This window comes from Bacillus rossius, chromosome 1 (genome assembly GCF_032445375.1).
Source record: "Bacillus rossius redtenbacheri isolate Brsri chromosome 1, Brsri_v3, whole genome shotgun sequence".
In the NCBI taxonomy this organism is placed as follows: Eukaryota; Metazoa; Arthropoda; class Insecta; order Phasmatodea; family Bacillidae; genus Bacillus; species Bacillus rossius.
Window position 1 is genome coordinate 264795186 of NC_086330.1, and position 27085 is coordinate 264822270.

At 34.0% G+C, this 27085-nt stretch overlaps 1 protein-coding gene across 2 annotated transcripts in view; it reads left to right on the forward strand.

The window, feature by feature from the left end:
* The window catches only part of LOC134527555 (uncharacterized), a 76687-nt gene extending 53254 nt beyond the window's left edge, over window positions 1–23433 (forward strand). For both annotated transcript variants that reach the window (XM_063360343.1, XM_063360344.1), the window contains exon 5: window positions 105–23433. In XM_063360343.1, coding sequence (XP_063216413.1) covers window positions 105–4318 — 4214 coding nt within the window. In that variant the 3' untranslated portion in view covers window positions 4319–23433. The remainder of the gene's footprint in view (window positions 1–104) is intronic.
* Window positions 23434–27085: the final 3652 nt, after the last annotated feature.

Genomic DNA, 27085 nt, shown 5'->3' on the forward strand with positions numbered 1-27085 from the left:
TTCACTAAAATTTTTAAGTAAGGTATGTGTACACTAATTTTTGAAAATTTAATTAAAAAATATATGGTGTACTTGTTGTTGTGTGATGTTTAATCTGTTCACAGAAATGTTGCGAAAACATAAAAATGAACAGTTCATGAACAAGTTTCCCAGTGACGTGATTCGAGCTGAAGAGCTCACAAACGGGGATCCCAACATCATCAAAAAATTCCAGTCAATGCCTGATGAACGTCCAGACTACAATGTCATTTTTGGCAAGAACGGAAAGTCACCGCGTAAAGGGCGGTCACCAAGCAAGTTCAAAAGGAGGTCATTGCCAGCGAGACGAAAAATAGATCTTAATGTTCTCGTGCCAGACAACAGAATACTGTTTGGAAGGCGCTCCGTTGATTCTGTTCTCAGCAAGCCAGAGGAAGATCACAAGTTATTCATAAGAGTTCAGCCTTGCCCAGATAAAGATTATATAAGTACAACTAATGTCCTTCCGACCGAGCAGACTTACTCATGTTTCTTGTGCGACTTCAAAACAAAGCGGTTAGAGGGCTTTATGGCGCACAGGAAGAGTCATCTGTCGTCAACATATGGAGCCCCCCGGCCTCAGACGACCACCCCCAAGAGGAGCAGGAAGAAGACAGACAGTGCTAGCAGCAAGAAGAGAACCAGCTACCCACCATCTGCCACCTCACGGTCAAGAGCCAACAAGAAAAGTCTCTCTTATACGTCAAAATCACCAAACACTAAGACTGAAGTAGCTCAACTTGAATTGTCGAAACCTGATGATTCAGAACCAGTAAAAACTAGCAAGGCTAGTCACAAAAAGAAAGTTGTGGCTAAGGAACCTGAAATCCCAGAAACAAAGTCTTTGATAAAGTCACCCATCAGCCAGAAGAAAGCACCCAGAAAAAGGAAGAACGAAGATGTTATTAAAACGCAACTACTCGCAGATTGGGATGATGAAGATCCCACGCTTCTTCAGCAAGAGGAAGAGAGGATCAAGAAGAAGTGCAAGGCATCATGTTTTGACTTTGATGACTCTGCAGACTCCATCTTGGATACAGAACTTGAAGAGCGTGCAAATAAATTTGCAAGAACAAGAAATATCCCTATAATCCCAAAACCCGAGTCTGGTTCCAAGAGGCAGCGTTTAGATGATTTACCTTCCACATCAAAAAACACACAGTCATCGAAGAAGAGGCCTTTTGAGGAAACTTTTAGACGAAACAAGAGGTCGAAGAGCAATGTGGTTGACCCAAATGAAGAAGAGGCCTATACAAAGCTCATGCTTGGTGATGCCGTTCCTGAATATGAGCCTCTCCTAGAGTCTTTGGCTATGCCGTGCTCAGATAACAACAATACGCTTGTGGAGGGAGGGCAAGAAGAGGTGAAACTGAATGGCCTTGAAGCTAGTCGGGAAGCTGATGTGACTGTTTTGGAATTGTCAGATGAGTGTAACAGCAGAGAGAGCATTGTGCACGTTAATGAACAGGACAGTTCGGAAGTGGTATTCTGTAACGAACAAGAGTTAATTGGCGGCCAAGTTGAGGAGTCTGCTGAGCTCATTAACGATGATGGTGACATCGAGGAGAAGGATCAAGGGCTGCCAGGCGAGCTGCAGGACAACAGCACTGAACCATCGCCCAAACAGCAGACTGGAAGTAGTGAGTTGGAGATGGCCAGACACTGTCCCTTGCCAGATGTCGTGGCAGATGTTGCTCCAGTGGAGGTTGACTCCAGTGAAGCTCCAGGTAGCAAGGAAGATTGTGGACCAGAACACGCAGACATGGCAAATTCTGCAGATGTAACTGAGAGTGTAGCCATTGTTAGCTGTGATGGTGAAGCAGAGAATATTGAGCATTCCAGTCAGTCAGAAATCAAAAAAGATGATGATGAAGATGATGATATGCCAGAATTAATATGTGTGGAACGTCGTGCTTCCCGTAAAACTGTCTTCTTTAGTGGTGAATATGGCGAAGGCAGTGACCAAGGTGAGAGTGTAAGCAGTGCAACCACACCAGAGATTGAAGAACAAGTAGCAAAGCAAAGCGATGAAGTAGAAGCTAGGGCTCCTGGTCCAAATGAAGCATCAAGTCATGAGGAGGCACAACCGCCCATGTCTGTACTGGCAAGTAATGAGATTGATGCATCCAGTTCAAAAGAGTTGTGTGGTCCCAGCATGCAGGTATGCGTTGATGAGGTTGAAGCAGGTTTGCTACGCACCTACAATAATGTTACACATGTGAATGAAGAAACTGGAGAGAACGTTCTGGAGGGAGAAAATTCTGAAGAAATTACAATAATTGGGTTCAAATCTGGTACCATCAAGGATTTAAAAGAAATGGACGAAAACATGAGAGAAAAAAGTACTACATCATCTTTAGGCTTGTCTCAAGAAGGTAGTGCAGCCGGTGACGTGCCAGAATCAGCCGAAGTTGCTGCAAGTGACACTCGTCACATCACTGAATTCAGTGATTCTGATAATGCATTAATAAAGATACTCGATGGTTCTGCAGATGATGACAAATTGGATGGTGAAGAAATTCATGTAGTGGAAGGATCTCTTCCTGCAAACGAGGAAGAATCACTTTCTAATAAAGAGGAAGACCCATACTCCTCGAAAGTAGGAGATATTTCAAAAGTGGAAGTGTCTCGTGATGAAATAGTGGCAGAGTGGTCAGATGAGTTTGAAGAAGATAATCATGCTGCCCCAACGAGAGAGAGAGCCATAGAGGTGATTGATTTGGACAAGAGTGAAAGTGAGAGTAATGATGGGGCTGAGAAGGAGGAAGACACTGCAGCTGACCCCGAGGACACGAGCACCGAGGAAACAATAATGGAAATGGAAGAGGGGAGAGATGCGGTGATGTCAAAGACTGTTCTCGCCACGGACGCGGGGAAGTATGAGGACATGGAGCTGGACATCAACTCCATGCCTGTGGTGGTGGAAGACGCGGTCATCAAGGACGACAACGGCGCTAGCTATGGCTGCGTGCCTCCGAGCACCAGCCACATCTCTGTAGTGGGGACCTCGGCCTCTGCGTCGCTGCCCCCTGCCACACTGCTCCTCAGCTCCGCGACCACTCCTGTCAAGACGCTGGCCAACAACATAGTCATCGTCTCGAGCCAGAGCTGCCAGCTGCCCCTGACAGCGAAGGGCATATTCACCACCCCACACAGCAAAGTAGTCATAATGCCGAGGGCGGCACGAGGCAGGAAGCTGGCACCAGTGCTTGTCGCCAACTCCAGTGGCCTTACCACCCGCATGTGCACCGAGAGCGAGCAGGAAAGCTTCTTCAAGGAGGGTAGGAAAACTCTTCTGCAGAGGGTTAGGCCAAAAATAACCTTACAGCCCTCGAAAACAAAGCCATTGTTGCCAAACATACAGAAGAGCATAACCGGTGCGGAAGCAGCTGGCGTGAAAATCATACAAAGTAAAAGTGTGGTGTTGCCTGGAACATCGCTCATTCATGCCTCGTCGTCTGGCGTGACGAGAGCCCTGAAAGTGGATCCCACTGGACTGCAGAGTGTGGCTGTGCAAGGAACACTGCCGAAGATCCTGGTTGGTTCTGGCGGCACACAGACATTCCTGCTGCAGAAGAGCATACCGAAGCTCACTTCATTATCTTCCAACACCAACCCACAGGGCTCCAAAAGGGTAACCAATTTTTTTCCTTTGGTGAAAGGCAGTGGAATCAATTCCAAACAGGTGGTGATCTCTCAGCCTAGCAGAAAGCCTCCCAAAGGGCAGGCGGCCGGTTCGTCCATGCAGTTGGTGGCGGCATCTCATCTGCAGCCTCCCAAAAAGGCAAGGCAGGCATTCTCGTACCAGGGCTCCAAGGCTGTGCCCACTACCACCATAGAGATATCTGTGTGCGGGGCGCAGCCGGTCGTGGCACCAGCCTCAGCCGTGCAGCGTAGCACGAGCGCGTCCTCCATCCCCAGGATCCCGTCGTCTGCCATCTTGCCGGGTGCACCTGCATCGACGACGCCCATCGTGGTGGGCGCACAGGGCTCCCCCTCCTTCGTGCTCATTGTGGACCCCGGCGATGCCCAGCCATGCCGCGCCGCGCCGGGCCAGGACATCCTGGCGGCGGCGCTCGCCAACACAGAAGTGTTCACCCCAGAGGCATGCCTGCGCGACACGCTGGCTGTGGCGAGCAGTACACAGGCTGTGCTGCCAGCCGTGCCCCCCGCTGGACCCCCCCTGGTGCTGGAGACACCTGCGCTCACTGAGCCCATCATGACGCCCCAGGAGGTGCCGTCGCGCGTGCATGCTGTGCAATGCCCCTCCATGCCACTGCTCACGGACCAGGAGAGGTAACTGCCTCTGCCCGCTCCACACCGTGTTGTGTCTGTACTTTCATCTGTTTTACTTTGTATGTGCGTCTTTAAAATCATTTTATTTGTTTGATGAGAGAGTGTGATTGGAATGCTAAAACAATGTGTTATCATTAGGGAAATAAGTACTGTAAATTTAAGTGAGTTCATTTTTTTTAAATTGTTTAATAGCTAATCATATAAATGAAACAGGCAAGAAAATGCCATAATGAAATGTGTACAACACTTCTGCAATAAGAACTGATTTCACATACTTAATATTCCCTTTTAAGCTTTGTAAGTCTCTAGAACTCTGCCATAGAGAAAATGTAAATATAAACTTACTGTATTTACCCAATAAAAGTAACTATTTGATGTACCTCCAGTGGAAAAAAAACCCAAGGTGAGTATATATAACTAATCGTCTTCTGTCTTGTCACAATTTGATTATCAATATCAATCTGACTTTCACCACATTATTCACAAATACCATATTCATGTTAACACTTACTACATATACCTTTTTTTTTTCTCTCTCTTTTAAATTATATTGAGGTGTGAGAAGTTGACGAACTAAATTAACAAATCTGAGAACCAAGACTGAGGATTCCTCTGTTGTCACCACGAATGAAAGTTTATGTAAATACATCGGATAAAAAATCAAGAAGACGGTGCACATACAGTAAAAATTATCAGTAAAATTTAGAGTTTTTTTCTTAAATAATAAATTCTTTCTTTGTAAATAGTTACTTTTTATTTGTTGTACGAAAATTAAAGTGAGATGCAGAGACTATTTGCCGAAAAGGTTGGCTTTTGGATGAGTTTTATACCATGTGCTTCTACATTTATTTTTGTGTTAGTTTTGCATTCCTAGCATCATTATGCTGATCACAATAAATTATTATATATATATATTTTTTTTACTGCTCATTGCATCAAAGAAAGCCTTTTAAATGTATTTACTGTGAATATTATTAACGTACATACAAACAGACATAAATAATTATAGCCATGTGTTAAAACCTTCAGTGTGTAAAACTTTGCCACATTGTTTTTAGTCTCGCACAAGTGTTCTGTTTTACATTGTTGTTACTTGCAACTGAAACAGTTGCAAGTGATGTATCAATTTAAATTCAAGGTTAATTTACAAAGGACACAGATAAATTTGTTAAGATTCTGTGTTTTATTTGAAAATTCAACATTTGTATGTTTACCATAAGAAGTTATTGTTGACTTTTTGTGGGACAGTAAACATGTACATACGTAATATTAAGTTGTGTTAAAAAGATATGATTGATAACGACGTACTTTTTGTTGAGAAGCTTTGAGTTTAATTAATATTCTTAAAAATCTCTGTGAAACTAATTTATTCTGCTGTTGCAAAGACTACACTTCCCTCATTAATATTCTCATTCATAATCTTTTCCTTAATGATTCATTCCAAACCAATATAACCTTTGTGAGTGATATTTGTGAGCTAGGAAAAAAATTGGCATAAGTTTGGGTAAATACTGTAAGTTGCAGCATTATGGGTTACTTGATTATTGTTTTAAGTGTTAAATTCTCTTGTAAATGTGTATCACAGAAACTTATAGTTCATAAGCTTTAATGATCAGAATTTATGTATTGCTCCTTCCTTCCTGCCTATGAATATGACTCAATTTTTGAAAGTAAACTTATGTAAAAATGGGTTTTGTGACAACATACAAAAAACGAGATGTAAGGTCCAATCATGCAAACATGATCCATGGTTATCAGTATCATGTCTCAGCTTGTGTTGTATCATGTACATTTTCCCCATGATCAAAGAATGGATAACTGAACAGTCTTCATTCTCACTAAATTGTTTTGTTGCAAATAAAATTCAATGTTGTAATATTTAGATAAAAAAATTTGATTTTATTGGCATCTTGGATACCAGAAAAAACTTTTGTGAAGCAAGTTAAGTGAGTAAAAGAATTTGAGATAAATTCATACTTTATTTGTGTAGCTGCTATTTCAAATCAGTGAATCAGTTTTTCTAATTTAATGATTATGACTACTTACCTTATTGGTTACAAATATATTGCAAACAAAACATAATATGCGATGCTAACAAAGTGGAACATTATCGAAAAGTATGTTTTGAAAAAAATATACGTAAAAATGCAATCACCCAACAAGGGTGTCAAACCGAGCCTTAATTTCTCTGGAGATTGTGAGTAAATTTAATCACAGCATACTCCTTTTAAAAAGTTGCAATTTAAACAAGTTTTGATGGTTAATATTTGAAAATATTAAAGTTCCATGAGAAACTTTTGAACTGAGTTTTACTATATTAAGTATCTGTGAGAGTGTATGCTGGATTGGAGTGTGAGTGTGTGACACACTCACACATACACTCATTTAAGTGGAAGCTACAAAAATTTTGTTGAAGAAAAATATTAAAACCACTTTTTTTGACTTTACTACGTTACAATCATGTGCATAAAAATACTAGCAGTAAACAAAACTGGTAAGAGTTGTGTAAAAACACCCTTGAGCATAGCCTGCAGATATTTGCCAATCTTATATTGGAGTGCAATAATTTATACACAGTATTTCAGTGAACAAACAAAATTAACTTACCAGTGGAATTACTTACATTTGTAAACATTTCAAATAATTTTTTTTACTCAAAGCTACCTTATATATTTTTTTTATTCATTCAGTTTATCTTGTGTCAAGAAGTGCAGCTGTAATGCAATGTTTTTTTTTTTAAAAGTACATACATAGTAATTTTGAAGCAAGATTATTTTGAGTAACTAAATTAATATCGGTCATATATCAATATATAGGATGTTACTCTCTTGATCAATGACCAAAAAGCCAATATTATGTATTTATTTCAATATGAAACTTTTTTTCTGGTTATAATTTCGTAATCAGATTGTTTATAAATGTTACCTACACAGATTTATAATAGTTTTTCCTTTTTTTTTATGAATTCAGATTATGACTCATTGCAGTTTTAGCTTTTATTTTGTAAATAGTTAATTTTTAAATTATCTTAAGAAATTTTAAAATAAATCTTCTGTGATTTGAACTAGTGATGTGTGGGTCCCGATTCTCTGTTCAACCGGTTCTCGACAATACAACTGGCACCAAGAACCTCCGGGTAGCCAAACCTTTCCCCGGTTAAAGTACAGTTGACTTCTGGTAAGATGACATTGTCTTGCACACCTGCACACAGACACTTCTTTCTGACTTCCCTTCAAGCTGCCAATTTACAGATACTATCTGCACACATGAAAGTAATGATTAGTAAATCTGAAAATTGCCATAGCACCAGTCCGCCCAGATGGAAAGATAACGCCTTGGGTGGGAATTGTCTGCTTCTAATGAACTGCAGGATTTGCTACCACCCCTTTTGTAGCCTTACAGCAATATATCTCGACCAACAAATCATGTGTGTGTATCCCCTTTAACAGACCTCAGTTAACTAAGAAGGAGCAATCCCTTGTCCATTATAATATATACCTAATTCATAATTGTTTTGGTTTGTTGCTACTGTCATATTAGATTTAATATTTATTATTAACTATCTAATGTCTGGCATGTGTTGGAATGACTCATTCCATTTTTTTGTTACTTATTTGAAATAGGTACAGCTATACAAAGCATCTTTCTCTAATTCTCTATCTCTCTATTTACATACATACATATATATACATATATATATCCTATATTTCCCACTTTATCTACTCTCTCTATATTATATATATGTGTGTGTGTGTGTGTATACACTCACACAGGCATATATAACATATGCGTATTTGAATGCACTTATATTTATAATTTATTGTCTCTCTTGTGAACAAATATTTACCTTTATCTCAAGTCATTTTTCATGGGTGTGCATAAATGAAATTTTCTTATAACAAAAAAAAGTTACCACACCTTACTATCTATTGCCGCACCACAAAATAGAGGGCATTAAACACCCTGCGAGACAGATTTAGGTAGATTGAGTGATGATAAGTCATATCAAACAAATCAAGATGCAATCTATCTGGACATAACTGTATCTTTGGTGTGGTGCAAAATTGTGTGGAGGTAATCTGGGAACTGAGAACTGAGAAAAAAAGTAGAACCGACAAATCACTAGTTTGAGCTTAAGTAATCATAGTGTTATTTTTTTGTTTTTTGTTTAGCTCAGTATTTTTCATATGGATTTGAAGATGATAGTTTATTTCACTGTAATGTATTTTATCAGTACAATAATTGTAATTCATGGTTTTTTAAAACAGTTAAAGGACAGTTTTTAATTCTAGCATGAAATTAAATAATGTATTCATGTGGTATGAATTTTTTAAATCAACCATTATTATGTTGCCTTTGTTATAATATTGTTTCATTTGGTTTCTTAAAATCCAAGAAATCAGAATTTCAGTTAGTCTGCTGCTGTTGAAGTAGTAAGTCTTAGAAAAAAATTTCAAAGCATATTATATATCTCTTGGACTGTATGTAGCCTCTACTTGCACTCAACATACAAATACCTTCTGTTGTTTGTTTTTTTAACCACTTGTTTGCCTTTCAGTGAAGTCAGAATGTTGCACACGTATGGTGCCTCTGTGACACCAAATATTTTTATCTGACGAGTAAAACCTTAACTTAAGATGTGTTAGAACTAAGCACATCACAAAAGTTGTCACTTAAATGTTGTGTGCCAAATTGCAGTGTGTAAAATCCACTTCACTGTTTCATGGTGGTTGTGGATAAAAACCTTCAACACATCTTTGTAGAAACTTGAGTATGCAAATACTTAAACAGTAGCATTATGGTGGTGCAAATTAAATACCTACTTGTCATGTGTTTCACATTTTAATACTTTATTATTTTCAACTGTTTATTTATCTGCATAGTCATTTGGAATTGATTAGTGTTTGAAACAGTTTTTACATTTTGTTCTGTTAGAAAAATAGCACCTTAATGTATATTTTATTATTTTACTTTACTGTTTTATTGCTTCTTGTTTTGTGGCCAATTCTGTGTACAGTGTACATATTTTAATGTTTTGTTGTAATTTAGTGTGGTACGTGTAAAGTGTATGATAATAGCAGTGAAGCCTGTTTTTATTTGTTACATGTGATGTAAGTCATGTTCGGTGTTAACAACTATGGACAGAACTTTTTCATTCACTTGTGACATGACAGTTTTTTGAGTTCTGTACTGGTTTTCTTTGCACCAGTTTACTGGGTTACTGACTGTTTCATGAGACTTAAAAAAAGAGGCTTTTTTTTACAATGATTGTTTCTAACCAAGGCAGCTATTGGCACTGCAAGCAAGTTTTGATGAGTGTTTTTTCTTGAAAGTGGAATATTTCTTTTTACAGTGGATACAGTGCAGTAATTGCCACCTGAAAAATTTTATAAACAAAGTGATAGTAATAGTATGTGAAAACATAAAGTGTTTTGTTGGAGATTCCATCGTAGTTGAGTAGAGTCTCTTCGTGACTGTTGACAGTTTTGTCATGTTGCAAGGCCTGCTGCCAGAACAATCTTAACAGAATCTTGTGTACGTGTACTTAAAAACAAGAAGTTTACACGCTGTAAGATTTGTTTTCAGTGATTTTGTAGTCCATGAAAATTGAATGTGCATGATGATGTAGTTTGAGTTCAAAGTGATGTGTTAATGTGTAGTTTTTTTTAGCTTCTTATGTTTAACTCTTGAATCAAGGATGTGAACTGGAACTATGGTGAGTTTAAATCATTTGATTTTTGCATGTATTTAAATGACTTCCATCAGATTTTTTTTATACGGGAAGTTAACAAAATTTTGCATTTTTAGCACATTGTAATGCTGTCATAAAATAACTTCTTTTGTCACTACATATAGTTTTTAAGTAACATGTATCTGGATAAGTGAGAAATTAAGGTGCTCTGTTGGAACATTAATTATCTTCACAGCTCTTTTGTTTGTGTCCGAGTTGTAATGCCTTTCTTATTGAGAGATTAATCATAGAGCAGGCATACCACATGACTTGAATTGGCAGTGCTTTTATCATATGCATTGCCGCTCTGTTTGCCCATGAAATTACTTCTCTACGTATAGTTCAGTGAATCAACGTGAATCTTGATTGCAATGTTTGGTATATATCTGCAGCTTGATTTCTTAATAAAAACAGCCTGATTCTCTTGTAAAAAGATATTCAGAAAATGAAATAAGAATAGTGGCTTTATTATATAGATAGTTAAATTTTAGACAAATTTGCAGTAAATGTGTATGTGTGTGTGTATACACACACACACACATACACATATATATAACCTTTGTTTTTTGCATGTGCACTGTATTCCAGTCTGGCGTCTTAGCTACTGGTACATTGGTGTGTGTTGAATTGAGGGGAGGTGTTCATGCACAGTAGGTTTTAAACCAAATAAACTTGTTTGCATTTCATCCAGCTATTATAAAAAAAAATTTTCCCAAAAAAATTACGTAAGTATTCAATGCTTCAATAAACTTGGAGGATCTACATTTGAGGGATGTGTTTGGTAAGGAGTTGAAAATGTAATTTTGAAATATTTTCATTTAGATGTTTTTAGTATCATTATGTCATTGTGATATTTCACAAAAAAATTTCTTTCATTCATTCTACCATAATCATAGAAAACAATGTTTTCTAACAGTTAAATAAGTAAATTATTATTTATGTCAATATGTTATATGAGTTTTTTGCTGAAAAATGTATTGCTACAATTGTCAAAAATTGCATAAAATGATTTATTTATGCATGACAGTTACTCAGTTACTGATAATTAAAAAAATTATCTTGAATAAAGTACAAGATTTTGCCATAAAAATATATTACATTAGTTTTAAAATTTTAATTATTATTTATAAATTTGAACTGATACGTGAACCTAAATTGTAATTGCTCTTAGTAAGTATACTTTTTAAAATTAATGTGTAATATGTTTACAATAAAATCTTTTATTATTATTTTGTTTTTGATGAAAAATGTTTGAATCTATAAATGGTGAACACAGTCACAGCATTCTCACATTCTGAGTTAAGTTAATGGCTTGTTTACTAAAGACCCGGCCACAATCAACATAGTATTAACACATAGGTAGTTATAGCGATAAGCACTTTCACAACACAAGACTAGTACAGCAGCTTGGTTACAGCAAACATAAACTAAACCCCATTCTTTTGTTTAAGCCTTGGAAAAATTAATGGTGCTGTAGTTTGTTATTATAACATAATAAAATACAGCACAAGAATTGCAAAATTAAATGCAGACTTTTTTTTCTCCTTCATGAAATGGGGAACTGATATTTAGCAACACGCACATTTTCTTATTTATTAAAATAAGTTCTCAAATTGCGATGTTCAGAGCTTCTAATTGGCTGAAAACATAACATGGTTTTAATAATAACATAGTATTAGGCAAGAGTTAAACTCCTACCTAATACTAATATTGTGCTTGGTAAATGCTTATCTAAATGTATCATGATTATAGCTAGTCAGATTGAATCACACATATTTATCTATTATACAGTGTTGTGTCAGTGAAAAACTTATTTTGATTTTGGTTGGGCCTTTAAAGCAGCGCCCTTGCCAAATACTAATTGGTTTTGTGTAGAAACAAAAATTGGTAATCTTTGATTCGTCCACATAATTAGGCTCATACCATAGATGAAATATTTTAGGCTTTGATGTTTGGAAAATACTAGTGCTGAAACCATTGATGTAGGTACATTGGATACAATTGTGTGTTCATTTCCAGGACTGTTATTGATGGTGTAATAGTGTAGGCAACATTGTGTTTGTTGCCGAAGTGATTGTTACAAAGCTGTTACATTGGTTTTTTTTTTTTTAATTTAAAAGTTTTGGCATTTCTGTTGTTTTATACTTTAGGTTGTGTTAAATTGTTTAAAAAAATTTATAACCTTAAAATTAAAATTGAGAGGAGGAAGAAGCTTATTTGAAGCAGTTAATAGACAGTCACACTACAGGTACTACCTTACCACATGCATAGCTTTATATGGAAGAGAGAATTGTGTACTAGATATTAAAACAATTTTTCATTAAATATAGTTGTAAAATTCTGGATAAAAATGTAAATACCGACTGTTTTAGGATGTTAATATTCAAAAGTTTTGTGCCACAAAAAAACCTTTGGCAGGTTTTTTTCTTCTCATTTTTATATATTTACAAATATCATTTATAAACATTCAAGCTAACCAAACTATTCAATCAAAAGTATTTAGTTTTTAAATAAAAATATATGTTGAATCAATCATAATTTTTCCTCATTTTATAAAAATTTGTGGGGGTATTGTTTTTTCACATGAATATGGTGTAATTTGACTAATTTAAATAATGTTCCAGTTGTTGTGCATGGGCAGTCAGGCTGTGTTGCTGGTAACTAAGCTGTGTACCTTATATTATATAGTTAAAATATTAACAGAATTGAGATTTCTAAAGAATATTAACACCATATTCTAAAATCAACAAAATTTATTAGCAGGAAATACAGATTTGGTTTGTCAACTTTATGCTATCTTTGTCAAGAACATACACTATTGCTGGTAACACTTGTTATAGAAAAAACAGAAGCGTGAACAACAAAGTGAATACATAAACAATCTGAGGACAAGCTAAATCCAACTGATGTCTATTGCCTTGACAGCTCAAATAATTTCTTGAAAGGAATTTAGTCTGAAAAATTGACAGCACATACTAACTCGGAAGGCTGACAAAGACAAGACCATTGTTACAAGAATGGTAAATAAAGAAAAACAAGAGCCTAAGACAAACAAGTTTTTTGTTTTTATTGTTGTTTTGTTTAACATTATCTCAGAGATAATGTTAACTTGAGATGTCTAGACAGGGTGCTATAAAAGATTTCAGAGCCCGAGCATGGGTCTCAAACACATTAGGAATGCCGAAAATATTAAATGAATTTAAAGTAATAAACAACAAAAAATTTATATATCTTTTTAAATATATTTTGCAGAAATTTACGATAGTTACACTTATCTCATTACTTAGCCTCACGCCTTGGGTTAACAGGCCTTCATACACAAGCTTAAAAGTAATGCCTAATGCAATCTTAATTAACACGCTGCAGTGCAAAAAAATAACGAGCTAAAAATAAACATAATGTAGCGCAAGGTAATAGCATAATTAGTGAATAAAAGATTGTGTGTATTTATAGTGCCTCTAAACAATATTAAAAGATTCCAAAATATATTCCAAAAAAATTATATTGCTTAGGCTAAAATTGAAAATTACTATATGACTCATAAAAAAAATACAAAGGAGCAATATCTAAAACTACCTATTCTTATTGTTTTTCTAAAGCCAAAATATTTCCTGCTGAAAAAGTGTATTGTAGACTGGCCATTAGGTCATAAAATCACTGATGAAGATGCATAAGTTGGCTACCTCCATATTTCTAAACTTCGCACAAAAAAATTTACGTCTCATAAGGCCCGCAGCAGTTCTATGATCACGAGTGGTATAAGTGTTGTTAATGACTTTTGACCCACACTCCAATGTTCGCACATGAGCACAATCATTCACATAGACATCTTGTTGTGATGCTTCAGTTGTGCAAATAAATTGATGTCTTTAAAAAAAACTTTGTGCTCCGACTTCAAGTCTTTGCTTGAATTTCATTAGTTATTTACAGTGAGCAAAATAGCAAATAACTCTTGGCTGCCTCGCAGCGCGCGAAATCCAGTAATAACTATAGTCTCATCCACTCATGCGTGCCGCACAAGTTTTAATTAAGTTTTGCTCTGAAACGTACCAAGTGCAAAATAATTTACATTCATAAGTCCACCACAGACTGAGGAGAAAATTCTTTAAAAAGGTTAAACGCATGGTTCTTCTGTCCCATGTTTGTGAATCTCCACACGGCCAGTTAAGTGGCATGAACTGTATTTTCTGCAGGTTGAGGAATCACACACTTCGCAAGTAGTCTCTCGTGCTAACTCGTGATGCGCATAAAAAATGCCAGTCTTTCAGAGTCCAGCATTTAAATGGCTTATCCACAGTCCTTAGCAGTGACGATTAGAAGCATAATTATTATAATAACATCAAATATACACTTTTAAATTCCATTGCTCTTTATAAATATCAGGTTCGTCTAACACTGTCTACCATTGGCCGAGAGCAGCAGTGAAATAATTGCATTCAAAATAATAAATTGGCTTAGAGTTAAAATAATGGGCAAAAGTTTAGGAGCACTTAAACGGCCAGATTCCTGGCCCATTAGTCTAGAGCTCACGTAGCGGCAGCGAAGTGGTCTCCACCTGGCTCTCGTATCGTCTCTCTACAAGTCGTGAAGCTCGTCATGCTACCCAGTCCAAGGCAGGACTCCGAAGTCCCTCAGCGAGGGCACACACTTGTGCGGCTTCAGCGCACTTCGCCTGCGAGTTCAGTCGCACATCAGCTCCACCGCCGAATGCAGCTCCTCGCAGTGGCCAGAAAACAAAACACCCTAACGTCCCGTAGTTACGGTACATTGTGGTACATGAGTACCAAAAGAGCCAACACAAACTAAATTATGATAAAAAGGTAGTGCAGAGAATAATTCAGGGATGTAGTTGAGGTGAACTTAATGTAAATAAAATGCAAAGAGCATGAAAAATAATTAAACTACCAAATAAATATAAAGGCATTTTGAGGTGGGGCTACATTCCTCAAACTAAATATTTTAATCTAAAACTATTAATCATGATTAATGTACTAATGATTTTCAAAATTTTGATGCCAACATAAAATTTTGAAATTCTGAGAAGAATTGGTTTGTAATATAGAAGTAAGCCACTGCTTTATTTGAATAGTCTTTGGTCTTGTGCTTTAGTTTCTAGAACTTGTTACGGCTTAGAAACAGCTGAAAATATTGTGTTATGGTGTGCAAATTTAGTTGAAGTAGTAAATATTAATTTATAAATAATTGACTGAAAATTATCAAATTTTTTTTAATAGAAAACCAAAACACAAGAAAGTGGAGAAAATTTGGGTCTGAAGATCTAAAACAAGCATGAACTCTTGTACTCTGAGACAAGTGGATAGAGATAGGTGTGTATGTATAAGTTTGTTTTCTGCATGTGAGAGAACAAAAGCTGCTGAGTGTACATTGGACATGGCGCCATTGTCGTAACACCTTTTGGTGGCAAATACATGCAATCATATACTGCATGCCTACCATCAAGTCAAGGTTGCGGGTAGTCTCAGGTGTTGGACCAAAGAGATGGTGTCAATTAGTAGTGCACACGTTATAAGTGTTCCTCTTGAGCTACAAGAGTTATTTACAATGGGCACTGTACTGAAGTCTTTCTGGGCATAACTGTGCAACGTAAGAACCTAACCTCTATCTTCATCACACTTCTATTTTACAACTAAGTCATAATTTGAGTTTATCACTTGAGCATCCCAAGCAAACAATGAAATGTTTTTTCTCTGAAAAATTATATGTGATAAAAAAAATTTTGTCTGAAGATTATGTACTTGTACACATAGTCTAAGATCCGAACTAGAAACGACCTTCACACATCTGTTTAATGGATGAAAAGTATTTTATATCAAATTTAATATATTAGAAAATATATCTCAAGTGGGTTGTCTAAAAAATTCCTGGCCAGACCATGATTAATTAAAAATTGAAAAATGACGTTTTATTAAATATTGCACTGATGTGTTTAACGAATAAATTTAATGCCAACCGAAAGTATGAAGCCTATAGAATATACAAATGTTGGGTTGTCTACTTTTTTCCTGGCGTAACTACTGGGTTGGCAGGTATAAACAGGTAAATCGATAATAGTTATTTTCACCAATCTGTTTAATAAATAAATATTATATCAAAATGAGCGCTATTTAATTGCGAACACAATGATATAGGGTTGTCTGTAAAAAGTCTGGCCTGAATGACGGTTGTCGAGTTTTCAAAGGTGAAAATTTTATGCGTGTGGAAACTTGTGACAAAAAGGTCCGAGCCAAATATCCAGTGCTATAGAAGAGGACGCAGTGTGAACACGTGTTACTGTTACTACGTATAGTTGTTTATTGACAATTTATTGTGTTAAAAAATGCCTAAATAGTGTTTCTTGTATGACTAGGATGATTTGTTGATTGACTTTAGTGATGAAACTTTTAAAAATAGTTTATTGAAGTTAGCTCTTCGCAAAAAAAAAAGATCTTTAAATACAACGAAGTTGAGCTAGCTGAAGCATCACTCGATTTTTTTGGTTACCATACCACGTGTTATAAGAAGGGACTGTTTTGGGAAATAAATATAATGAAGAATTTAGAATTTTTAGCACAGAGAATAGAGTAATAGACGATAATTTCTCAACCAAAAAAAATAATAGTAGGATGAAACCTGTTGAAAAAGGAATAGAATATAACAAAAATGAAAGGAAAAATAATTTATGGGCGATCTGAGGTCGGGAAGTGGAAGGGGGTGAGTTTTTAAGGGTAAAAAACGGTTTATCTCGATTTCCAGCAAAACTACAAGTCCTATGGAAAAAAATTAAATGACAAAGTTGTAGGTAATAAAAAGATATACAACTTTTGTTATTACACTTTTTTCACATAACCTCAAAATTTATGTGAAAAATTCAAATAATGAAGTTTTAGGTTTTTCATTTTTATCTTATACAAAAAAAATTTTTTCACAAAATTAGGTGGAAACTTACCTTTTTATGTCCCAGATTCAATGTAATTTTTTGATTTGAAATATTTATTTTTCACCTTATTTTGACTTAATATTGAAAAAGCACCCTAATTTTCAATAGAAATTTCTCGCGTCAAAACATCCGCTTTTAAAAAAATAAAGGTGGTGGCCTTAATGTTCGTTGAAATCATTTCTTTCTGATAATGTAAAAAAAATATATAGATTACTATGGTAAATGTTCTCAGAAACTGCAAAGAAAAGAAAAAAACTCGAATCCAAATTTTTTTTTAAATCACTATGTACAATTTTAAGCTGTTTAGTAAAATTTACACTTTAATTACTTGAAAAATGTAAGATTACATATTACATTGATAAAAAAAGAAATTGCAAATCCATGAATCATAAAGATTGCAAGAAACATGCGAAAATAGTTGTTCTAAATATTAAAGATAGGATTTAAAGGGGATTTCAATTAAAAAATGTGATTGCTGCAATTTTTTTCAGTAAAAAGGTGATTTATTAAATTCTAATTACATTTATGTCATAGAAAATATCATAATATATGAATAGAAATGTAAATTGTACTATTGAATTTAGATATTTTATACTGATTATGTTATTCATTATAATAGTTTCAAATACATTAATCTTGTTATTTATAAATCTTATCTTGAATTCTAATCTCTTATCCATTACTTTTTGTCTCTTTGATGGAATTTCTTCATCGTTAGATTCGACAAACCTTCCCGATTCTAGTAGATCTTCGAAATCTTCAAGACCATCACCGTCTTCGTATCCAATATTATTTTTAGTCTGAATTGGTTATTCATCCACAATTTCATCTGAATCACTAACTTCCTCGTAGGTTTTTTCTTCCACATTGGTGCATTTTTCAGAACCATGACAATTTGAGCATAAATTTGTGCATTTTAAACCATGTTTTCGGCAGCCACATTTTAAACTGTTATATCCAGTTTCACAGCTGCAGCAAATAGTTTTGAGCAATATTTACTAAATTTATTCCTTTTCTGTAAATTTGGGCATAATGCCCCGTTGTTGTTGCTACCTACCCCAATCTGTTGCTGTCAGTTCGTTACCCAGCCAAGTGGGTGGGAGATTTGCCAATATGAAAGATGATTTAATTTTTGCCAATTGATATTTTCGAAATCTTAATTGATTCAGTGTTTATTATCATTTTTACATTTATAAATATATTTGATTAATTGTAATCCATTTTTTTATATCTTTTTTGTTTGCATCTTTTTATAAAAAATATTGGCCAAATTTGACAAATTTTTATTGTCTAATAATGAATTTACAATACTCTTCTTTCCTTTTCCTGCAAATCCAGATGTATCACAACCAGAAAAACAATGCAGAAATGCAACTATATTTTTGAAGGATTCATATTTGAAACTATTAGACGTGAAAAATAGATATTTTACATTTCCAGAACCTGGCTTGAGATAATAAATGCCATTATTATTTGAATTTAATTGTTTCAAAAGGACCAAAAGATCAATATCTTGACCCACAATGACAGTTTTATTAGTATCTCTGACAATTTCTATCGAGGTCTTAATTATGTCAGCATCATCTTCTACTTGTTTACAGGAAAATCCTTGTGACTGTAATCTTTTCATTAACGTTTTTATTAATTTGTCCTTGTTTTTCTCGTTAGATAAAAATTTTTCTTGCAGAAATGGTATTTTTGTATGGTTTTGATAATTGAACTCTGGAATATTGTCTAAGGTTTTTCTACGACTACGTTCTCCTTTTTTATTTGAATTAGCTGCTGGTACTGCTGTCACAGTAAGTGATTTTTTAACGATATAGCTGCTTGCTGCGTAATGTTTTTCTACATAGCGAAAATATTTATTTATAATCTCTTCCACCGTCGACGACATGCACAATGCCGTCAGATTGCGTTGGTCCATTCACACTCACAAATAATTCGTAAATTTGAGATTTAACATTTTTCCTGAGGCTATTTTCTGTAAAAAGTGACCATGGATAAGGTGCAAGCTCGTATTGTAAATAAGTTTCATATCTTTTTTACTGTCAATTGTTAACGAATTTCTTTGAAATATCAATAATGGATTTATGGCTATAATATCTTTAAAAAAATATATATATTTTGGATTGGAGTTTTTTTCTTTTCTTTGCAGTTTCTGAGAACATTTACCATAGTTATGTATATATTTTTTTACATTATCATAAAGAAGAGATTTCCTCGAACAAAAAGGCCACCGACTTTTTTAAAAAAGCTGATATTTCGACGCGAGAAATTTCTATTGAAAATTAGGGTGCTTTTACGATATTAATTCAAAATAAGGTGAAAAAATAAATATTTCAAATAAAAAAAATGATAGTGTGTTTGGGACATAAAAAGGTAAGTTTTCACCAAATTTCGTGAAAAAAAATTTTTTTTTGTGTAAGATAAAAATGAAAAACCAAAAACTTGATTATTTGAATTTTTCACATAAATTTTGAGGTTATGTGAAAAAATTGTAATCACAAAAGTTGTATATCTTTTTATTGCATACAACTTTGTCATTTAATTTTTTTTTTATAGGACTTGTAGTTTTGCCGCAAATCGAGATAATCCGTTTTTTACCCTTAAAAACTCACCCCCTTCCACTTCCCAAACTCACATCGCCCGTAAATTATTTTTCCTTTCATTTTTGTTATATTCTCTTCCTTTTTCAACGGGTTTCATCCTACTATATATATATTTTTTTGTTTTTTATCATTTTCAAAGGCTAGCCCTGGTCTATATTCTTCAAAATTATTATATAATATTAAATATTTCTTCTATATTTACTTTATAATGAAAGAATATAACAATGGAAAATGTGCTATTCTTACGCTGATTAAATTACTTTCAATTGAAGTAATTATTACCAAAAATAATTTTTTGTTTTTACACTTACGGTTATTTTTCATTTTCCAGATTTTTATATTTTTTTTATTATTTCTTCAAAGAATTTTTGGTTAGCAAATAAGCCAAAGAAATTATAATTTTTGCAACTTTCTGGAACAGTATTTAAGACAATATTTTCATTTAACGATGTAAATGAAACATCTCATAAAAATTATGTCTTAAGCATGTTTATTTCATAATAAAAAATTACTTCTAAGAGCACGTCAAAACTTCAGTCGCTGATGAAGGAACAAAATGTCTAGATTCTAGTATCCGTTCCCAACAGGATTTATTGGGAACAAAACACCAATGAAAATACAAGACATTACGGAAAATGAAGACGATTGTACCAAGTTTGAGGATCAACATTTCACTTCTGATGAATTAGATACGGAATAATAATTGGTAATTGTAACTTTTTTCAATAATAAAATTTTTGTATTAATTGTTCACATTATTTTAGGTTATATTTTAGGTTATTAACTACTCCAAAAAAATGCTCAGTATTTATTTATGTATCGTTATCCTTCTCTTTTGCACAATAATAGCATACGCACCTCTTTCATTCAGCTGTCTCGTCGCACGCAGCTGTAATGTAGTGTCCTCTTAGCTCGGACCTCTTTGTTGCAACTTTCAGCTGGCGGTCACGTCACTCTCAGCTACAACGCTGTGTCCGCCTCTATCGCACGGGATATTTGGCTCGGACCTCTTTGTCACAAGTTTCCACATGCATAAAATTTTCACCTTTCAAAACTCGACAACCGTCATTCAGGCCAGACTTTTTACAGACAACCCTACATCATTGTGTTCGTAATTAAATAGCGCTCATTTTAATATAAGATTTATTTATTAAACAGATTGGTGAAAATAACTATTATCGATTTACCTGTTTATACCTGCCAACCCAGTAGTTACGCCAGGAAAAAAATAGACAACCCAATGTTTGTATATTGTATAGGCTTCATACCTACTTTCGGTTGGTATTAAATATATTCGTTAAACTCATCAGTGCAATATTTAATAAAAAGTCCTTTTTCAATTTTTATTTAATCATGCTCTGGCCAGGAATTTTTTAGACAACCCACTCGAGATATATTTTCTAATATATTAAATTTGATATAAAATACTTTTCATCCATTAAACAGATGGGTGAAGGTCGTTTCTAGTGCTGATCCTCTATTAACAAGTGAATTAAGTTATTGTCAACACAGCCTGAGTCGCCAATAGTCCTTTGGTTTGTAATGTGAATTATGTTTGAAGAAGAAATATTTCTGCCATGTCATAAAGAAAAATTTGACATGGATGCACTGGTGTAAATGCATTTTTAATAAATAATTTTCTCAGTTGAAAATAAGATATTGCTGACATAATGTAAATTTACAGTTATATTTGTTATTAATTTTAATTTATTTTAAATTGGAAGTTTAGCTTAAAAACTAGGGTATGTTTTCTACAAGATTGTGCAAGTTTTTTGTTTTCTATCCCACTAATAATTTGACACAGTTATACAACACTAATTTTACTTATTTTTCAGCAAATAATTGTGCACACTATGATGGTAATATTCGGAGGACTGCCATTTTGTTTCTGGTGTTGCCGGCAACGTGAAATTAAATCATTGCCAACTGCTATTTCTCTATTGGTTCTGCACACAGATTTAATTTATTTTTCCTGCTCGTACAAAAGTGATTATTTTATTAGAAAATTATTGTGGCCTGTTAGAAATTTCAGAAATATGTGTAACTCCTATTATAAAATATAAGTAATAGTACAAATTTTATTATAGCAAAGTATGAGTATAAGGGTATACCGACATCCTATACTGATTTTATTTTATCTGTATGTGTTACAGAGTCTTAATAGGCACATTTGCCTAATGTAGATTATGTAATATTGTAAAATAGCATTCAATGACTTTATTTGCACATGTTTCATCTTGTAAGTCTTCCTTGTTATGATTGCGTATTGTACCACAATGCACTTTGGCTTTCTATCTCTACTAAAAAGTAAATATGCATTTAAATTATTGCATTATTGCTTTATAATGCACCTAGTTTGATGCAGTGTAAGTATTTTGCAGTGAAAAATAGATTACAGCAATGGTGTTTCAAAATTACAGGCAAAATGAATGTTTTTAACCCCCTACCCTTCATTTTCATTCTAAAAGGATGGCAGTAACCAGTCTCACAAATTTTTTATTTTACTTTTACTACGAATTATTAAAATAATTTGTCACTAAATCCTTTGTGTGATCAATTTAACTAAGAATTAGATCTTCATATGCCCATATTTCCCTAAACATTACTGAAAAAAAATTGCAACTTGTTTTGGACTTTATTCTCTTGAGTGATGGCCAAAATATTAATGCTTATTATTCTGATTTAATTGCTATCATCAAAAGTAGTTTAATCTGCAAGTATTTTGATATGTACGAAAATCTACACAAGGCATTACATTTTGATCCGTGTTTGATAAAAAAAATTTTGATACTTGGTACTTCAACTTTTTACGTGTACTGGAAATGCACGAGACAAGAAATGGCACTGGATGTCTGTTAGTAGTGGAACACTAGTGGGATGTGGGAACAACAGTGACTGACTTTATTTGACTGAAAGACTGTGAGGGGCATCATTGATCAGGAGAGGTAACTTTGCAGGAATGTATGGTAGTGTCACTTGAGGAAACAGCTTTTCTAGTCGATGGTGTGTTGCGATAGTGGCTATCATTTTGGGACTGCTGGTTCAGGTCGCTGGTACCATGCCTGAAGTAGCACCTCCACGGTTTTACCTGCATTTAACTGAAAATGTTCAGTGTCAAAATATTTCATAAAATAACTATTGAGAGTTTTCCTGCTGTTATGGTTTGTATGTTTTAACCTGGCGTAACTAATTTCAGGCAATCATGGCCCCTCAGTAGTACAGTAACTTGCATTCTAATTGGCACTGTGTAATGTGTAAAAAAAAATCCCTCACCGACCGTAGCCAATTATAAAAGAAATTGTACAAAGCATTAACTTAGGTTGTCTATCTCCAGTAACAGTACAATTTTCCCACGAACTACAGGTATGTAATTTTAGTTTCCCTGTATTCTGTGCTTCTATTTATGTATTAAATATGTACTTTATGTGTTTGTTTGGACTGAATCTCTTCTTGCACATTGTATGTACGTGTTCTTGTGCTCCGAGGGAAGCAGAAGTCGGAACTGAAGGATCCATTCTGTAATTACAGCACGAAAAGATGTGGCATGGAGCAAAGTTCATTTTTCTGTCACCCTGTGAAAGATAGTATGTATGACGACTCTCTCTGCTTTTAGGTAATCAAGGAAATTATTTTTTGTTTGTAGAGAACAGTAATGTGAATTTTATTTTGTGTTCATGAAATGTTTCTTGCAAATTATTTTTGTTGTAAATATTTTATTAGTTTTAATAAGAGAATTTAAATTATAGTACACTTGATTTTCTAAGAAAGTGAGCATAATTGTATGCTCAGTATATTATGCATGATTTGATGTGACAAAATAAATATATATTGTATTAAGAAAATTAAATTGTATTTTTTTCTTTACATACCATCATAAAAAATTCAGCTTTAAAGTTTTCTATTTTATTTTATGTATTTTTATATGTAGTTTTATTATTTAAGTAATTTTATAACAACTGGTGTAAGGAGCAGTAACCAGGCCAACAACCCTAGAAACTAGTATACATAATTCTGCAGTAGTTTCACTCCGTGATTTCATACCCTCAAACATTTTGTTTCTTTGTAACAATTGACGTTAATGTATTTTTCTTTGTAATTCACACTGTATTATCTATTAAAACCAATATCTGGTATTTTGGTTTTAGTTATATAACCATATATTAGTTATACAGGAAGTCAGAGTACATAATAATATTTCAGTTTAATTTTAAATTATACTTTCCTAGCCAGATTTCTTTACTCTGTGATAGCACAATTACTTTTGTGAAGCAGATAATTTTTTTTTATATTTGGCAATATTCTAGAAAATTAGTGAACTGATACATGTATTTTAAAAAAATGAGTAATTGTTCATGTTACTGTTGAAAAGAATTTTAGATTATGATGTTTGTCTGACAATATATTTCTGGATTTAGGAATAGACGTGAAAGTGAAAGTAAAAGCGTAAGAAGATTTATAGTATTTATAAGAAAGAGGTATTATTATTCTTAAGGATTACCATAAAGATATTTCCTTGCATGTATGATTATTTTATTTACAGCTACAATTTTCAGCATATCAACTATAGAATTACTTGCTCATTGCAAATATTAATTTAATTCTTACTAAAATTAACATATCTGTGGCTGCCTTCCAGTTCATAAATTTGTCACGAAGAGAGTCATTGCTCACCAAATAATAGGATCTTTATTCAGGATCATCAAGAATGATTGCCGGGATTCCAAGCGGTTATTATAAAATAAGTATTAAATGAATATACATGTATGACATTTGAAAATGTACAGAAAAGTTAAAAGTTTTAAACTTAGCTTAGTACATTTCGATATGAAGGTTATTTTAACTCTTGTAGTGTATAGATTGTATTCAAACTCTTGCCGTTCTTCCGAATTGTGTCCACAGTTATGGCTGCGATTTTTGCAGTGACCTCACTATAAAGTGCTGAATATTCGTTATTTTCTCAGTGTACACAATGTTTTTAATGTATCCTTAGGGGCTGGAAAAATTAGCATCTATTTTTGCCAAAATTTGCATCTATTATTTATTTTATAAATTTGCATATATTGTTGTGAAATTAGCATTTCAGATGCAATTCATTTAAAAAATAATTTTTTAAGTACTAAATATTTGTAAACTAAATATTCATGTATACAAATACCTGCAAATTACCCTTTAGTTTTGTGCAAAAACCACAATATTTTAATGTCCGTTTAAATTAAAAACACAAAAAAATTAATTGCTTATTTAACTAAAAAAAATGATACTGCAATATGTCAAAAAACATTAAGTTGCAGGTTTAATTCAAAGAATAAAACACAAAAATACTGTATTAATGGTTTTTGGTTGTATTTTGAAGTTACCTCAGAATGTATGTAACTTGGTGTATCACAGAGACATGGCAATATCACAAAGTATGGTCATAGAAACTAATGTAGAGAACGATTACCGGATAGCATGGGTTAAGTGTAACATTTGGGGGAATGCCATAATAATCTGTAGTATTGCTATGGTTTACTTTTACACTCCCATTAAAGCATGCAAGAAAGTGCAGGCCGTTTTGTATTCATCTTATTATTCGATCACACACCTTTTGTATTTAAGATAAAGTCTGACAAAGGTGGTGAACCAACATAAATTTAAATAATTTAATTATACATACACATGTGTCCTAGACAAACAGCAAAGTTTGAATACAAGCTGATTCAGGTCACTGAAAGAGTACAAGAGAGGGTTTTTTTCTAAGTATAAGAAGATATATTTAGTTCAATGATTTTGAAAACTGTCAAAATACCTATATGTAGCAGTTACGAGGCATTTTATAAAGGTATTTTTGCAAATGAATGATATTTAAACTTATTTAGCTTAAAAAAAAAGCATTTATTTAGAAAATTAGTTAAAATAGCATTTATGTTGGAAATTAGTAAAAATTTACATCTATAGTGTAAATTAGCAAATAAAAGTACAATTTATAGCAAGATACTAATTTTTTCTGGCCCCTATGTGTCCCCATAGGAAAGAGAGGTTTTCTTGAACCTTGTGTGACTGTGAGGCTTAAAATGCAGCATGCATGGGAAGTGGGAGTGGGGCTGTGAGAATACCCGTTCACTCTTCTTTAGTGTGAGGTGGCTTATGGATTTGCCCTGTGGAGGTTTTTCCTCAAGGATACAATTGTCGCCAATTCCATTGCAATGCGACATCAAATTTTATTTCAGCATACCACCACACTGACTGAGCCTTTTGTTGAATGGTCACATTCTCTCACTTGCACTAAAGCAGAGTAAACAGGGTAGTCTTGCAACCTGATGTTGAGAAGGTAATGACTATCCAGCACTTCAAAGGGGTGCAGCAGATATTGCATGTAGACATTGAAACTGAGATTAAAATTAAAAAGTTTGAGATAGCTTAGACCAAAAATAAACTTTGATAGTGTGACATGATTTAAAACATATTTGAGTTTGTCCGTCAAAATTTATTTGATGATAAAAAGTGGAAGCTATTTTCTTTCCTACCGATACTACCCCTCCAAGTCTATTGTGAAATATATTGTAGACAAATATTTGACAGTGTGCCAGGGCCTTAATAAAATTATGTTATGCCATATTGTGTTGCATAGAGGTTCTATAGTGTATTATTGTTTCATCTACAGTGCTGCCAAGTATTACGGATTTTCCGTAATTGTTACTTATTTAGATGTCCTGTTATGGAATTACGGAGTGTTATTCCTTCATTTCGGACATAGAGAAATTTAACGATGAATTAAAAATACCAGGTGTTTAGTTCTTGGTCTTTTTGGGGACAGTGTAATGGATTTTGTACCATGAATTTAGCAAGTGCAGCCGATTAGCAGTCTATGGAATGATACTTTCAATATTCTATAAACTTATGGCATGAACATTTTAGTACATATGGGTAGTTAATGTTTTGGCAACATTGGAAATGTGCAAGAGTTGGCAACGGCCAACACTGGAGACTGGAAAATTTTTTTTCTGTTGTATTGATTTTATCACATCGCCATTGTTTGATGTAACATGGTAAAATAAGTGTGCAGCTGCTTCCTCTATATCTAGCTGCAAAATAAATAGTTCAAAAGTATTGTGCATGTGATACGAAAGAGTGGCCTTGTCTAGTTCCTTCAAAAGTTTTGGAAATACATGTATTTTGTGAAGTATGCAATTGTGAATTTATCGCACATGGCGGACGTGATGACTGCAGATGCCATATTGAGTCGAAGAAGCATCAAGACTAAGGTAAAATGCTATCTGTACACAAACTTATCTAGTTTTTTTTTATTTGTAAAAAGTGGGTGTACGAACACTGAGCTGTTATTTAAGCCAACATAATATTCCATTGGCAGTTTACGACCATGCAAGTATTTTGTTTCGGGTTATATTTTCTGATTTTAAAATAGCCCAAAAGTATGGATGTGCATGGATGAAAACTTCTGCGTTATTACAGTGCATGAGAAAACAAACTAAAGAAGAAATTGCATCAGTTTTT